At 35.9% G+C, this 18,146-nt stretch overlaps 1 protein-coding gene across 12 annotated transcripts in view; it reads right to left on the reverse strand.

The window, feature by feature from the left end:
- LOC105477538 (BBX high mobility group box domain containing) overlaps positions 1 to 18,146 on the reverse strand; it is a 269,896-nt gene that overhangs the window by 21,090 nt on the left and 230,660 nt on the right. For all 12 annotated transcript variants that reach the window (XM_071092481.1, XM_071092474.1, XM_071092475.1 and 9 more), the window contains 3 exons: positions 11,418 to 12,426; positions 10,202 to 10,340; positions 6,604 to 6,752 (listed from right to left, as the gene is read on the reverse strand). In XM_071092481.1, coding sequence (XP_070948582.1) covers positions 6,604 to 6,752; positions 10,202 to 10,340; positions 11,418 to 12,426 — 1,297 coding nt within the window. The remainder of the gene's footprint in view (positions 1 to 6,603; positions 6,753 to 10,201; positions 10,341 to 11,417; positions 12,427 to 18,146) is intronic.

The following is an 18,146-nucleotide window of genomic DNA, read 5'->3' on the forward strand; positions in this document are numbered from 1 at the left end:
AGTAATTGTTCATTTCATACATGTTATCCCATCTATTGGCTTTAGTTGTTCATAGTATTGTTTTATAATCCTTTTCATTTCTGTAGTCAGTAGTAATATCTTCTATTTCATCTCTGATTCTAATAATTTGAATCTTCTTTTTTTTTTCTTGGTAAATCTAGCTAAAATTTCTCAATTTTGTTATTTTCAAAGGACTACATTTTGGTTTCATTGATTTTTTCTCTATTTTAATATTATTTAATTAATTTCATTTCATCAACAACTTCTCTAATCTTTGTTATTTCCTTTCTTCTGCTTCCTTTGAGTTTGGTTTGCTCTTCTTTTTTGAGTGTCTTACAGTAGAAGGCTAGGCTACTTATTTGATATTTCTTTCTTAATACAGGCATTTAGAGCTATAATTTTCCTTCTAAGTTTTGCTTTAGATGCATCTCATATTCTCTTACACAATGTCTTCATTTTTATTAATTTCAAAGTACTTTCTGATTTCTCTTTGATTTCTTTTTTGATGTGACAGTTATCTAGGAGTGCATTTAATTTCTATATATTTGTGAGTTTCTCCAATTTTTTTCTACTACTGATTTTTAAATTTCATTGTACTATTGTCAGAGAACACACAGAGTTCTCTGTGTGAAATAATACATATTATTATTCAATCCTTTTATATTTCGATCCTTTTATATTTATTGGTTTGTTTTATGGATTAGCATATGGTCTACTGTGGAGATTGTTCCATGTACACTTGTGAAGAATATACATTCTGCCATTACTGAGTGGAAAGTTCTATATGTTTGTTAGTTCTAGTTGGTTTGTAGTGTTGGTTCAAGTCTTTTCTTGTTGATCTTTTGCCTAGTTGCTCTATCAACCAATTCTTTTTCCACTGTACGTCTCACCTTCAAACAAATTATATATTTTGCTTATTGTTTAGGCTTATTTATTGTCTGGTTCCCCCATTATAATGTAATCTTGATGGCAGTAGGGTTGTTTTCATTCACAGATATAATCTAAATGCCTACAGTGGTGCTTAGCACATGACAGGTTCTCAATAAATATTTATTTCATGAATAAATAAAGCTTTTAATGCACTGCTTATCACAAAGTAAGAGCTCAAGAAATTACAGCTGTTGCTGTTATTACTGATACCATAAATCTGTGCAAGTGTTTTTTGATGACTACACTAAGCAATCCTTCTAAATAACCAATAGCGAATGCTTCTAAATTGGCTACTGGTGGTTTGAAACGAAACTAGAAATGCCTCCTTGTTTGCTTCTTTGGGAAAAAGTGAGCAACAAGAGAAAAGAAAATAAATTGAACAAGTACAAAGAAAATATATCACATGTACATACTACACTAATATTACAGATGTCTCTAAAATCTGTTTGCAATCACTGCCTCATGTATTTTATACAACTCAGGAAACTGTAGGCTAGTGGACCTGAATGATACATAGGCAGTCATGGAAAACAAAAGTAGGAGAAAGGAGAAAAATTACTACTCGGGATTATAAAGATCCTAGTGATTTGCCTGCAGGAAAATAACTTAATAAAAGGGTATTGGCTCATAGGAAGAATGATATAAAGAAGTAGTTCACAGAAGCAAAATGATTCAACGTATGCAGTGCGTTAGGAAAGAAGAAAAGAAATATGTATTTTTGGACCCAATCATACTCAGAGAAATCTAAAAAGTAATTTAAAGACTAAGCTACAGATAGAGCTTGTCAATTTTAACATGAAAAAAGAACAATCATAGTAGTTTTGTACGTAGAAGAGCTTCTGTAAACTTAAATTTTTAAAATTCCTTTCTTCTGGCCACCCCCCAAATTATACACATAAAACTACTCTAAGTAAATGACAACTTCAGATAAAAAAAGAAAGTGACAAACTTGAAAAGAAATAGATAAGATCTAATTGTAGTCACTGAAAAGCAGCCATTTTAAAGTCAAGAAGTGAAAAATTTGATTTCTGCCAATCAGCATAGTGTATATGTTGGGTATTTTGTCTAAAGAAAATAAAGTCAAAATCTGTAATAAATACCAAATATAAGGACATGTGCTATTATATTTTTTCCTTAGTCAATTATTACATTAATGTAGAAGTATCCATGGAGGAGGAAGAATGGTAGAAAGTAAAATGCAGAAGGGATTTAGAAGGAATCATTCAGAAAACACATATTCACAACTGTTCTTCACTCTACTATGATACCTCAAGCTTCCGTCCCATCTCTTTCCCTACCAAATTTCTTGAGGGAATATCTGCATCAGCTTCAGCTTCCTTACGAAAAAAAAAAAATCACTCACTGTTGGTATGCAAACTGGCTTAGGTCTCCACTTAAGTTTTTGGGCAGATGACCTGTATTCTGAAGGTATCAATCTCCTTTGCACCTCAACTTCACAGCTGGGCAGAAAACAAAAGGGCCAAACGACAAGCCGAGAAGTTAAGAGGGGTGCCAGAAGGACATGATGATAACCTTTCCAGAACATTAATGTTCAAGGTTTGCTGAAAAATGAATGTTTTGGGGGTGAGAAGTTGCAGTGACACAGGAGCCACAGGAGTCAGCATGAGCCTAGCATGATACTTTTTCAAGGTCAGTGAGTAAGGTGAATTAAGTGAACCTGCCCTTTACATCTGTTGTCAGAAACAAATGTCAGGCTTCACTCTGGTGGTGGTGGCTTTTGCCCAGGTTCTATAGTTTCATGTTTTTGAACTATATATAGGTATATATATAAAGAGCAAGGGTTTTGTTCTAAAACAAACCCTTGCTCTTTATATATAAACGGCTGTATAAATGGCTGCCATTTCTGTATTGGCCTTGTAAGTAATGAGTAACCAATGAGAAAATATATTCCTATGCAATAATTTATAGCAATGTGCTCCCACCTGCAGGGCATGTGCCTTTACTGACTTGAATAAGTTCTCTGAGTCAATCAGTCACAATCAAGTTAAGATTCATTGAAAGGGAGGAGCCATTTCATTGGGCTGGACATGCATACATTGTTAAGGAACTCAAAATTGTATCAGATATACCTTTTATACCTGCAAAGGTGCTGCCACCATATTCCTGAAGAAATTTGGTGGCAGCAGAGACTTCCAAACAGTTATGGAGAAAGATACAGATCTCTACCCAACCTAGAAGCTAAAATTTCCTAACAGGAGATCTATCATCACACCTCAGTTCTCTAAAACTGAAAGTACGGTTGGCTTGGCTCCACCCCAAACAGGGGATTCTGTCTTTTCAATCTTGTAAACCTGCTTCTTTTATTCCCACTGTGATTTTTTAAAATACTCAATGCCTTAACATTTTTAAATTTTAGTCTTAAAATGTAAGTGTGGATTGAAAAAAACATAAGAAGGATCAATAGTATGCTTGATAATAGGTCAAGGAACTATGTAAAGATAGAAGGAATACAGTGAAGAAGTGAGTCTAGTAAGTCAAGATGAGGCATAATTTCAACACAATTCTTTTTCTCCATGATCCTACTTTCACTGAAAAATTACTATTCTACAGAGAACTCTGACTTCTAATACTTTCGTAAACAATGCTTCATACATTATCAGTACAAGTAAACGTGTAAAACAAATCTCTTAGGAAGTTACAATTAAATTTAGACATATAATTTAAAGCTTTCCTTTAAAATGTTTTAAAATAACAGAGAGATAACTCAGAAAACATCAAGTTTGGGCTGATTCAGCTAAATTGCATTGTGAGTTAGTTAGATTAGAATTTACTGGATAATTCATTTTTAGAAGGAAAGGGAAATCCTATTTCTGTCATCATGCTCTGTTCTACTATAACATAGCCCAATTGGCTTTTAAAGTTATTTTCATCCCTTTTCATTGTGAAGTTTTTGACAAGACCTATGACACAGACATAAGAGGCAGGGCAGAGATAGTAGATAACCATGGGAAAGATAGGAAGAGACTCCTTAGAAATGCAGATACGAATATGAGACTACTGGGTAAACAGAGGAATAAACCCAAGCAGGTATATGACTTTGAGATATACAACTACATAAATACATACATACAAATTTCTACTAGAAATTACATTTTAGAAAAACTCTATACATTTTATGTAAGCTGAAGTACCTAAAAAGGCACCTAGTATAAGTCATGAAGGAAAATATAATGAATATTGAATGATGACAAAGGAAAAAATAAAATATAGACAAATGGCAAATTATTAGAGGAAAAATTAGGTTTCTGATGGACATATACTCTTTTACTAATGAACTAATGATCTCATACACAATGTTTGCTCTGAATGATTCATTATGCAGAGGTGGAAAGGGTCTAGAGTCTAAGAAAATAATTTCCTCTATCCCCTAAAGATCAGGCAATTACAGCACAGCTGGTATGATAATTTCATTAATAATAACTTGTAGTCTAGTACATTGGTGCTGCTAATGCCAAATTACAATCAGTCACAAATACTATTTCTTTAGTTTGCTGAATAGATAATGTATTATTTAATTTCTGCTTATTTTAATTGCATTTTGCTTCACAAATCAGAAGGTGGAACAAAATCTCATCTTGGAAGACTCCCCACAAATGTAATTACTGATATACTGTGTAAAAACCAGTGACTTTGTGGCTTGAGAGGTATAATGGAAGAGTTAAGATGATATTGTATGAAGTATAATCCAAAGCTCCAAAAAGCTATTTCACATCAAAAGAAATACTGTTAATCTCAGCTGGGAGAGAAAAATCGTATAACAGACAACTAAGACCCAAGAGAAGGTCTCATGAAAATAGATCCTAACTTCAGGGTTTTATAGCTTTACAAAAATAAATCTATTGTTACATTCCCTGAGAGATAATTCAGCCAACTTCAGAGCTCTAACGTGAATGTTTTGGGAGTGGAAGAAGGAATAACATCGTGCCCATCTATCAATTAAGTTCCATTTTATTGGCTTGTCAGGTATTTATCAGCAACTTTAAATCTAAGAATTATGGGAGCTCAAGACACTTGGCATCTTTCGGCTCATGGACTACTTTTCCTATTCCTAAATATCTCCAGGGCACAGAGACTGTCATTTCATTTGGCAGTCCATTATGGTGCTCAGCTCCCTACCTGTCTACAAGTCTACTTTATTTCTACCTTGGAAGATCTTGATACAACCCTATTTTATTTTCTCAGATGAGCAAACTTGACGATGCAACAACATTTCTTTTTTAGTTCTTTATTCACTAGACTTGTTTTTATTAACCACAGAGGAAAACTGAGCTAATTCTAAAATGACTTTTATATACCACCCTGGCTTTAATCATGAAGCAGAAATTTTCTTCAACCTTTCAGTTCTGTCTTGAGATACAGATCTCAAATTGACCCTGTTTGGTTGTGTCAATTCCAGTGTGCAAAGCGTTTTTAGGCTTTGAAGGAGAAAGGTTCAGGTTTCTCCAGAGAATAAACCATAATTTTCCCTCATCTATATACCTTAAATATTCCGTAAAATGCATGAAATTATATCTCTTCGTTAATATTTATATCTGATCGATTAATCAGTCTATTTAAAATACAAAAGAATGGAATTATTTTGATTTGATTAAATTATCCAATTTGATGAAGCAGGCAATAGGCAGCAACTTCTGCAGGATAATTAAAAGAACTCTTCCAGCAAATCCTGCTCGAGTTTGATCTTGAAAGCAACTATAGCTCAGCCACCCAAGTTCTTCATCTCTCTATTCCATGTCCTTATAGGAGAGCCAACTGAATGAAGTCTTTCACATCTGTATGGAAAACTACAGGTACATTTTCCCTACCAATCTTTAGACCTTAAGAAAAATCAGAAGACAAGTTTCTCAATGCAAGCAATGTTGCCATTTTGGGTAATACAGTCATTCAGTGTGCTTGAAAGGCAAGATGTTTAGTACTCCAGTACCTGTCCCACAAATGTCAACAGTGGTCTCAGGTGATGAGACCACTGAAAATGCCCCCACCCTCTTACAGTCCCCTTTAGGATTACAGCATTGTCACTGATGAATGCTGAGATCCATCCAAGTCATGTTGATAATTTTAAAAAAGCTTCCCTGATATAGGCAGCGGAGAAGCTGATTACTTGAAAATGAATATACTAAACAAAGCATTCTTTAAATTTAACAAAACCAATTACACACACACACACACACACACACACACATGTTGCTGGAGGATTTCAGGTAGTTTTATTTTCCTTTGGTCTATAATGCCAGTAAAGAGTAGTTAGCATCCGCTTATCAGGTGAAAAGAATGATTTACAGTCCCAGAGTTCAACCTGTTGCAGACACAGGGAACAGAAGAACTGGATTCAACCAGCAGTTTCTGTTCAAGAAAAGGTTAACATTCCAAATTAGAATTCTGGAGAGCAGGAGGTTGAAGACCATGTATAACATTTTTGCAAAAGCTTAGCTACATCATTACGGGCAAATATACAGACGGAGATGCCAATGGAGCTACAGAAAATAAGGAAGAAAAAAGGGACAAAGATAACCTTGGAAAGCAACCTGAGATTCTAACTCCTTACTGCCTCAATTCCAAATCCAATTACATGTCTAAAGGGAGCTAAAAGCTTAGCTGAAGGGTCAGTTGAGATTCTGACCACATGGCAGGAAGGTACAGGTCACATCTAACCTTTGCTGGTTTTAGTCGGTTCTGAGGACACATTTCCAGTCTTCTTCTTTTTTCTTGGGACAGGTACACATTTCCGGTCAAATGTAACAGGACTATATTGAGGGAGGCTGTTGAATTTTTTTTCAAATTCTTCATCCAGCTTTGCGGAGCTATTAAAAGGGGAGAGTGGAATCAATCAGCATATGACCAAATATGACACAGAAAATGACATGAAATAGATTTTAAGATATTCTATTTGAAAACAGGGTCTCTGGGAATTAGGGCATGTAAGTAAATTCTGTACAAGGAAAAAATACCTTTTCTGAAATGCTTGAGATTTACCAACACAGTTTTCTCAGTAAACTCATGTGACAGGTTATGTTATTACCTTAGAAAAGTAGAAACATCACTTATATTGGAATATTTCTGAAGTGGGGAATTTGGCATTCTCTCCACTAGCATGGGAGTTTTTCATAGAGTTCTGTACAAAGCATACTCTATTCATATAGTTTCTCATTTTACAGACTCATATACATGTATTTATGGCAAGCTTATTGGTAATATATTGGTAGTTTTGTAAGATTAGTTTCTTTTAAAAAATTTACTGACTACTGTTTGATTAAAACATACAAAACAAAAAGCATTAATATTAGGAAAACATTCTGGAGAGTTGACTAGAATGAAGATAAAACACTCAATGAGCAAAGTAAAGTCAGTTTTCAATGAATGCAATGGCACAGAGGCAACATGCTTTAACTTAAATCACCAATGACTTCAGAAATGCCACCAGCAAAGTTGGGCAATCTTTGGGCTGGTACTGACTGTCTCTAGGGCCCCACAGCAATGGCAACATGCCTGCTGGATCCTAGGCTGGCTTCTGACTTCCATTTAGTGAGACTTATTAAACTAACATGCAACCTAGACAGATGGAAGAGGCTGTAGGAGACCTGTTGTGTCTGGTAGATGGAAAATGGAAGGTGTATTGGGAAGAGGAGAGCAATTTTAGTACCAGCTTATAAGAAGCAAATGTGTTAGGCTGCTAGCTAAGGGGTGTCCTAAAAATGTTTTTAACTATAACTGTTTTGGAGGAATATACAAGAGTTGAGAAGCAGAGATAAGAGGGTCAGATGACCAATTGAATGGTCAACAGGAAATGGCAATTACGGAAGCACCCCCCTGGGGGATATGCTCCGAGTCCCCCAGTAGATGCCTGAAACCACCGACAGTACTGAAACTTACATACGCTACTTTTTGTTTTTTCCTATACATGCATATTGTACAGCGGCATATGATAGACAAAGGTATGATTTATGCACTGGGTGGAATGAAGTGGGATGGCATGAGATTTCATCATGCTACTCATTGTGGTGCATAATTTAAAACTTATGAATTGTTTATTTCTGGATTTTTCTATTTAGTATTTTCAGACCCAAAATCACAGAAAGCAAAAATATGGCTAAGGGGAAACTACTGTACTAAGTTCTATCAAAGCAATGAAGGGTGACAGGTGGAGGTGATGTTTTTCTCTTAATAACATCACCATTTCTCATTCAGTTAAAAAATGTTTATTCTGATGGAAAATCAGATACAATTGGATACTAATCAAATACTATCAGAAAGCTGTCTATAAGTTGTGAATTTTTCAGATACTCTGAATACCCAGAAGAAAACAGAAAATGTGAGATGTAACTCATAAGGTCTCTTGAGACTTTTCTTAAAAAGAGAACAATAATAATCATTTATGTTTTTCTTAGAGATGTCTATAAAATTAGATCTGTCAATACTGAGAAAATTTTTCTTGGCTACAGTTAACAGGTAGCACATTTTCTGAGATAAAAAAAGGTTTAAAATGCTCATCTACAAATCTCAGAGCAGACTGACAGGAAATGGCATTTCTCCCTGCTTAAGTATTATTCTGGCGTGTTCTGAACAAGGCAAACCCAAATATTCAAATCCTGACAGGCCAATATTTAGAGGGAGAAAGGAGGAAAAGGCATTGAAGTTTACTGTTAATTTAAAGCTATAAAAAAAAAAATCTCCCAGTTATACACATGTGCCTTCCTCAGAAATGATTAAAAAACAAACACATACAATCCACATACCAATCTCTTTTCAGGAACAGATTTTCAAGATTGTTTCACTTATCTTGTTCCTCAAAGAAAATTGATGAAAATCTCTCTTACAGCTTCAGCAGTTTCTACTAGAAGCATCAGAGAAATGCTTCTGTTGGGGAGCCTCAATGCTTGCTTTATTCCCCTAGGACCTCACACTGCCTACATAACACCTGCTCCTCTCTCGGTGTGCAGACCCACAAGGCAGTGGCAGTAATTCTAGACTACAGAGAGCACTGGTCTAGATGCTTGCGGGTCATTTTAAAAAGATATTCGGCATTCAAACTATAATTTGACACTGAAATATGAGGATTTTCATGTCATTACTTAAGTGAAATGTAAGCAAAGCTAGTTTGAAGTAACTTTGGATTTTTTAAAATATTAGAAATTAAATACATAAAATTATAAGCAAAACTAATTTTAAGTACTTGGATTTTTAAAAATATTAGAAATGAAATACATAAAATTATAAATATATCATTTCAATAAAAATAATCTTAAATAGCCAGCACTATGGGAAATAATTTCTACCTCGCTACTTTGTGATGACCTAGAGTCTTAGAATTAGTCAGACTTAAAGCACTGTAACATCTAAGGAAAAATATATTATTCCACAAACAGATATGCAAGTATTATGAATAAACCAAATACAATACACCCAATGCATACAATTTGCATAGCTTTAAACACACTTTTGAAAAAAATATGGTGAATGTACTTATTTCATTGTACTTATTAACAATGTACTTATTTCTATTCAAAGTATTCTTTTCAAATTGAGCCAACAACAAATCTCAAGAATTTTCAAAATAGTCTAACTGAATATGCAGATACTTTCCTCACCAATATAAAGTATCGGATCTCCTAACTAACAAAATGCTTTATATTAAGATGGTTATTAACAGTCTTTGGCATAACACTAAATATAAAATAATTCTTAGTGATTTTATCTTGATGCATGCCATTGCTTAATACTGCATTTCAATACACAATTAATGTATTGAATGTTCTCTACAGCAGAATATATGACCTCATATTTTTAGCTTAGAGCAACAGAAGACAGCTTGAACAAAATAAGGTTGGAGATAGAAGCATAATTTCATTTACCTTACATTTTTCAGCTGTCATGATATTTTCTAAACAATAAATACATACAGTATGTAAAATGGGTAAAATGTAAACATGCTAATACTATCCATTCTAAGTTTCACATGGAAAAATGCATCCTGGTGAAGGGATGTCGATTCAAACCCAGGTCCAAGTCTAAAGTCTATATATTTTCACTGTTCTCAAAATGTGAATGATATTGTCATTCACATGACCATGTTAACAACAGGTATGATGTGATGCACTTGATTTGTGTTCACTAGGGTGCCTACTAAGACTGCAGGCAGTGCTGAGTGAGTAGTCAAAGAACAAGCATGAGTAATCAGTGATTTGTTACCTTGAAAATCCTACTCACACTTGAGGCTTGTGTAGTACAGGTGATTGTGCTCACAGGCACTTACCCAAGGAGACAGTCTTCCTTTGGCTTTGTCTTCTTGAACTTCTTGCTCCCACTGGTCCCACTCTGACTAAATGTCCAGCTTTCTTCATTCCAACACCCTTCATGATCAGAGGAGTTTCCTTTTCCTGAGCTTCGTTTTCCTAAGAAAATTCAAGACAAAGGATGTGTTTGGTATATGGGTGGGTGAGGGGAGATGATCTTAGTTGTTTCACAAGCAACCTCTCGACTGCTTGCATATCATTTGCATGATGCCAACTGTAGCTATTTCAGACTTCTCAGAGTGATTCATGCTGGACCACCTTTAATAATGGAACATGCAGAAAAGTGACTTAGAGCTTCTGGGATTAATTGTCACGTAATTCAACAGGTATCACATGACTCAAAGAGACAGACTAACTGCTGCTAGCTTTTCCATTTGAGAACCAGCCAAGGTATGGGAGTCCTTTGCTGGTGGGCACTATCCATTCTAATTTCCCTACAACTCACTGAATTGACATCCCTGTGGATGAAATAGGCCCAAGTATCTTCATTTGGGGCTTGTTAAACCTAGGATTCACACTTTTTGTTGGAACATAGCTTGGCAAAAGGTAGTCCTCCAGCCAGATGCTATATTTTAAAATAGAGGATTTATATAAAACACTAAATGGAATAAAGGTCAACACATTAACTATTTTCTGGATATTATAATGTTTTAAAGAGCTCTTTGGTTCAAGTGATCCACCAGCCTTAGCCTCCCAAAGTGCTAGGACTACAGGTATAAGCTACTGTGCCTGGCCCACTTCAGTTACAGCTTTGATTACCTAATAAAGAGAACTACATAAGACATTTGCTTCTGGAGCCTACAGGTGAAGATTCTGACTAACATACGTGCTTGATTCAGGAAATTCCATCAGTTTTAAAAACTAAACCCAAAGCTCTGAATATTTAATAGTCATCTTTCAAAACAAAGAGCCAGCCAATACCAGCGGGGGGAAGAGATTAAAATTACTTTAAATACATCCTGAGAACTACCTAAAAAATAAATACACTTCCGTTAATGGTGCTAGAAAACATGTAAAATAACAAATAATTATGATCTATAAACCGTAAAGAAATATAGAAATATAAGGAATTATTTTGATACCATGTTGTTCTTTATGGCAGTTGTTTTCAATAGGTCTAAAGGTGAAATTCTGCTTGGTTTTTGAATTCTTTTCAGGTTTGTAGGAGTTACTTACCTCTGTCAACATTAGCTCGCAGAGAGGTGAGCATGCCCTCAGACACCAGGGTTTTATAAAGAGCACCTTTGCAAGACCTCTCGGATTTCCTGGAACCGCAAGTTTCTATTTTTCTGTGACAGTCACTGTCCTCAGGCTTGGCCTGTCCTGATAGGCTGGGTGGTAGTGCATCTTCCATGGGCGTCAATGGTTCTGCTTTTATACCCTCTGGCGCCTCACCAGAAATGTTCTTGCTAGCAGAAATACTAATGAAATCTGGAGGTCTTGACTCTTTGGTGGTATCTGAGGATTTCTCCTTTGACATTTTCTTCTCTCTTGATTTCACTTTTTTCTTTGGTGGCTTGGCATCCAAAATGCTTCCCTTGCCACTTGAGGATGTGCGGACCTTCTTGCGAGGGGTATCTCCAAGTTTCTCTATTCCCCAGTCTCCCTTTGCGACGGCTTCAATGGTATATATGACGCTCTCAATGTCAGACTCAGAAGACTGCCTCTTTTTGCAAGTCTTCTTGGGTGTGGATTTATCATTTCCATGTCGATCCATTTTGCTTTTCTTCTTTTTCTTTTTTAGCTTTTCTGGCTTGTTTAATGCTGCAGGATCCTCAATGATCATAATTCCATGAGGATGGCACATGTGATCCTTTCTACTGGGAACATCACTAATTATTATCTTGCTACTGGCAGAATAAGAAAAATCAGGAAAATGACTACATTTTTGATCTTCTTCTAACTCTTCCTTTCTAATTTCTTTGGGATCTTCCATTTTTATAGCCATTATGTCATCTATTTGCAAAGCCTCAAAATTTCTCAATTCCTTAGAATCTCTTACATTTTCCTTAGCTGATTTTTCAAATTCTGCTTCCTTCTGTAACCTGGTTTCATCTGTTTTCTCCCTTTTAATTTCTTTTTCTTCCTTTCCCTTCTCTAATTCTTTAATTCTTCCACTATCGGATTCTTTTGCTTTTATTAGCTTTGATTCTTCCATTTTCATCCCTTCTGATGCCAGGCACATCTAAACAATTAAAACAAAATGGGAGAGCATCCAAAAATATCCTTATTATTCCACCTTCAAAATTAAAGTTTTCATTTATATCCGTTTTAAAAATAATCAAAACACATTTTAAACTTTACAACAATCAGCCCACTTCTGCCAAACTAACTGAAATGAATCAAATTAATAGAAGGCTGTGGGCACTGTTATACAGTCATTTAACTCTCGTCAAACATATCTCTGAATTGTCATTTCCCAGCTTCAACAGAAGCTTTTCCTATGAAAACAAGACCTGGTAGAAGGAGGAAGGGATTCGGAGTTGAAAGACCCAAGTCTGATTCTTAGTTTTGCTACTTATTAACTTTGTGACCCAGAATGAATCACTTGCCCCCTCATTCCTCTGTCGCTTTTGTAAAAGGAAAATGATCCTAGAGCCTATCTCAGAGGATTCTGTGTGGTCTAAGTGAGACGATGTACTTAATTGTAGTACAGGTTGAATATCCCTTATCCGAAATGCTTGAAAACAAAAGTGTCTCAAATTTTGGATATTTTTTTGATTTTGGAATGTTTGCATTATATACTTACTGGCTGAAAATTCTTAAACTGAAAAGCAGAAATCCAAAATGCTCCAATGAGCATTTTCTTTGAGCCTCTTGTTGGTGCACAAAAAGTTTTGGATTTGGCAGTATTTTGGAGTTTGGATTTTCAGATTAAGAATGCTCAACCTGTATTTAATAATCCCCAAACTCTGTTCAGATGTTTGCCTTTTCTTTTTTTCCAAGGGAAATGAGGAAAACAGAAATAATTTCTACCTGTCCACTTGAAATTAGAAATGATATGATGAATTGCTAAACAATTATAGAAGGTTTTGAATAATGAACAAAACATTATAGGTCCACAAATGCTGATAGACAACTCTGAAGTCACAAGAGCTCTGAGAACAAACTTTTGTTTTTGTTTTCTTAACTCATTTGTTGGCAAATTTGATCTGATGTGAACTCAATTGGCTGCAAATTCTGACCTGAACCAACCTGAAACTTCAGTCTTAAACAGTTTATTTCACTTACTGTGACCATTCATACACTTTTGGTATTGCAATAGTGATGCATTCGAATATGCACTGGAGAAGTTACTTAGTGTAATATGTATCTACTGTATAATTTTTCTAAAATCTGAAAGATTCTGAATACCAAAACACATCTGGCCCCAATTTGGTTAAGTTTTTATATTCATCATCAAAACTCCCCAAATTTCATGTACAGAACATTCAAGGGGAAAGTTGCCATTTTCCTCTCTGGCTCCCAGATACTTTGAAACTTTAATATAGAGCTATTTTTCAAAAGGGGAAATTTAAGCTTATTGCAAAACTTGTTTTCAGTGTCTGGGTTTTCATTTATACACACTTAACTGTAAGGCTCCCAAAATGCCAGCCCCCATGGAGGACACTAATGATACGAAAATCAGTAAGGTCATGTCTGTCTGCCTTTGAGGAACTTATAAAGAGATTGATGATGCTGATTTGGTCAAGGGCAGCAAAGGAAGTCTCAGTCATAACTTATTTTATCAACTTTGTATTAGCAACTTAGAAGGGAAAGAGTATTGGGAGTTGCTGAGTCAATGCAAAATCAAGCACATGGGTAGGAAACTGATTTGTTTTTAAAAACCATCATTTTATTAAATGGCAAGTTGTCAGAGATCATTACCATCTGTAAAATTCATTTTTAGATGGATAATACATTGAATTAAATACCAGATGCTCTTTTACCTCATTTTTCTCTTAGTATTTTCAATGCATCACCAATCTTCCTGTGAGAATTATGTTATGATTAGTAAGTCTGGGAAGAAATTAAAGAAAGGGTGGGGAGAGGCAGACACTGCAATTAAAAAAATGAACATGACAAGAGCACACAGCCCTTCAGATCATTCACAGGGAAGACATGAAATATTAAGGATTCACAACAGAGCTGTCTTTTTCAGGAACTCAGGTAAGCTAACCTTTAGACCTCAGCAAGTGGCTATGAAGACTATGAACTTCTCTTTATTAAACATAACCAGAAATAAGCTCAAAGCAAAATGTTATCTTAATTCTGAATCACTGAAACCTTTAATATTCCCTGCATGTTTTACTCTTATGGGAGAATGTACTGCTTTTATATCAGTTTTGAAATAATTTTTATTTTCCTTTCTCAATTACTACAGCCCTTCATGAATACCTATCCCATGGTGGGGGAGAGAAATTATACTAGTTCTGCAGAGAAGGCTAGAAAAGCATTCTCAAGGTACATTTTATGTTTTTCCACCACTGTCACTCTGGTGGCTTTTAATAGGTCACTTCAGGAACCTTCATCATACAGGCACTAGTTTTTAGTGGTATGCTGACAGTCTGCATTTGCACAGGTTCATCTTAGCAAACTTAATAATACTTTGCAAACTCTATTCTAGGCTTCAATATATTTCAAAATGATTCTCTCATCACCCCTGATAGGATTCTACAGCTAGGAATGAAATGGAACAAATACACACATTCACTCTGGGGATGTATTCTGGGAAATAGCACAATATTTCTTGTGTAGGTAATTATACCGAACACTGGTCATGCTTTACTTCCTCATTTCAGGCTCTTAAGAATTTTTTCACAAACAGAGTATGTTAATCCTAAATTATAGGAAAAACAATTATATTGCTGGAAGTAAAACTATAAATGTAAATCAAATAACTCTGAATTAAAACTACAAATCGCAAATCTACTCATTAACCGAAAACCCAATCAGACTCTCAGAGTTGGGTGTCACTCTAGGTTTTCTACTTTAACCTACCCACTGCAGGAATTCATTTTACTATAGTATTCCTGAGAATTAGTTAACCAACTTTTGCACAAAGACAGTGAGCATATCACTCTATCAGACAACAGTTCTGCTGGAATTTTTAAAATATTGAGCAAAAATCAATCAGCCTCAGTTCTGTTCCCTGAAGCACATGAATTCCCTCTTGCTCATAGCACAGATACAATACTTGAAGACAGACTTTATGTTCCCGGAAGTCTCTTCCCATTTCCCTTAACAGCTCATCACATGTAAATACTTCCACACTTCAAAAGTTGGGTCCCTCTTACCTAGATGCAGTAGGTGTCCTGAAATGAGATGGGTTTTATTGAAAGAGGCTGGGCTCATGACCAAGCATCCTAGTTTGCTTAAAGCCACAACAGTAAGCTATACAACTTAGACTTGAAGCCCTACGAGGAAACAGAGGCTGAGAAATGGGGTAACAGTATATCCTACATTGGGCTGTTGCGAGGCAAAAGTGAAGAAATGTATATGCAAATACAACTTGTAAATGATACAAAGCTTTACAAAGGTTGGGGAAAATGGATACTTCAAAATTTTTTCTATCTATCAGAGAGCTAGCTATGTATGTATGTATGTACGTATGTACGTATGTATGTATGTATCTATCTATCTATCTATCTATCTATCTATCTATCTATCTATCTATCTATCTATCTATGAATGACAGTGTCTTGCTCTATTAGGTAGACTGGAGTGCAGTGGCATGATCATAGCTCATGGTAGCCTCGACCTCCAGGGTTCAAGTGATCCTCACATTTCAGCCTCCTGAGTAGTTAGGACTACAGGTTCATGCCCGGCCTTTTCTTCCCCCCCGCGTAGAGAATAGGGGTCTTGCTCTGTTGCCTAGGATGCTCTCCAACTCCTGGCCTCAAGCAATCCTCCTGCCTCAGCTTCTTAAAGTGCTGAAAGCACAGGCATGTGCCACTGCGTTTGGCTGGCTATTTCAACTTAACAATACCTGTCTAAGACTATGTTCCTAGCCTATACTAGATTAGAAGGGGTAACTACTTGTCAGTTTATAGGAATGCTCTTTTAATGGGACCCAGAGCTTAATTTTTTTTTAAATAGGTCACCCATCTGGCTTGTGTTGGGTTTATGGTCATGTAAAATCCTGGATTTTCATACCCATATAATAGGCTGGTAAACTTGGTCTCTTTTATTCTGTATTTTTATAATTTATGTTTTGCACTTAGATGCAAGACTTTCCCCTTTTTCTTATTACGTTTATCTCTTCAAAATGTGAATTATCTTCCATCTTTGTACTATACACACATTAAATAAAGCTGCTTTTCATGTCTTTGTCCAAATCTTTGGTAATAATGTTGAGTAAAACATGGCTAAGGACAGGGCCTTCTGCCAAACTTCTAGAGCCCTTTCATGAAGATGATCTGAACATTAATAAACTTCAGCAATCTAAGAATACTTTTTTCTCATCCAGTTGAAATCCTCCCATTTTGTTCACAAAACATTGTAACACTATCTGTCAAAAGTCTTGCTAAAATCTGGATACGGCATGGCAACAGCATTCTCTTACTCAATTTTATGACCAACTGTAACTATACCAAATAGAAAATGAGGCTGGCTTTTGTACCAGTCAGGGTCTAATTAGGCAAACGGAAGCAACCTAAAGCATAACTAGCAGTGGGAATTTAAGGAAGGGATTAGGTTAGTTACACAGGCCACGAAGAACTGAGACACCCAAACAGGAGGTGGTGAGCAACACAGGGGTTAGGGACAGCAGGAAGCCACAGAAGAAACAATGGGGAAAGAGTGACACTGAAGCCCAGTGGAAGATGGAAGCATGGCGCACCTATCTGGAGAACGCTGGAACATGGAAGAGAAGCTGCCTTTGCCTTACCCTGATGCCTCTTTACCAGTTCCCTGTTGACCCTGGCCTCTCCCTGCCTCCCATCTCCCCATCTCCTGCCAGTGTCTCCCATTAGCAGAACCTGCATGGAAGCAGGGGGCCTAGAGCCAAGAAAAGGCAGTCAGCAGTCACGTGGGGCAAAAGGCAGTGGGCAGGGCAAAGAGACTGGCATATTTGACAATGACCCTTTTCAGAGAAACTTTGATAATTCTCTGTTTTCATCTTCTTTTCTGTGGATTCAAACATGATTAGAATGAATTTCCAATTAAAATAATTTTCAAAGGTTTCTAGGAATTAATAGTCTGTATTTTAGAAATCAGGCTTATTATTTTTAAAAATTACAGTGAACTTTTCTCCTTTTTGTTCCTATTGAGCTCTCCTATTTCACACAACTTGTCAAAGATTACCAAAAGTGAGATTGAAACCCAATTTGCAATCTGTTTTCCTACAATCTGTTTTTTCCGTTGTCAGAAACCTGAATTAATATACTAAGACCATGTGTACTGTATTCTAGCTTTTTCTCCTTTTTTAAAATTGGATACATATATGTATCTTCACATCCATGGAAGAGAAGCTGCCTTTGCCTTACCCTGATGCCTCTTTACCAGTTCCCTGTTGACTCTGGGATGTGTGTGTGTGTGTGTGTGTGTGTGTGTGTATTATTTATATATATTTTATATAATATATAAAATAAATATATAAATAAAAATAATATATAAAACAATATATTATATATATTATTATTACACTTTAAGTTCTGGGATACATATGCAGAATGTACAGGTTTGTTACATAGGTATACACGTGCCATGCTGGTTTGCTGCAACATCAATCCGTCATCTACATTAGGTATTTCTCCTAATGCTATCCTATCCCTCCCCTAGCCCCCTACCCTGTGACAGGTCCCAGTGTGTGATGCTCCCCTCCCTGTGTTCATGTGTTCTCATTGTTCAATTCCCACTAATGAGTGAGAACATAGAGTATTTGGTTTTCTGTTCCTGTGTTAGTCTGCTGAGAATGATGGTTTC

This window comes from Macaca nemestrina, chromosome 2, assembly GCF_043159975.1.
Source record: "Macaca nemestrina isolate mMacNem1 chromosome 2, mMacNem.hap1, whole genome shotgun sequence".
NCBI classification, from domain to species: Eukaryota; Metazoa; Chordata; class Mammalia; order Primates; family Cercopithecidae; genus Macaca; species Macaca nemestrina.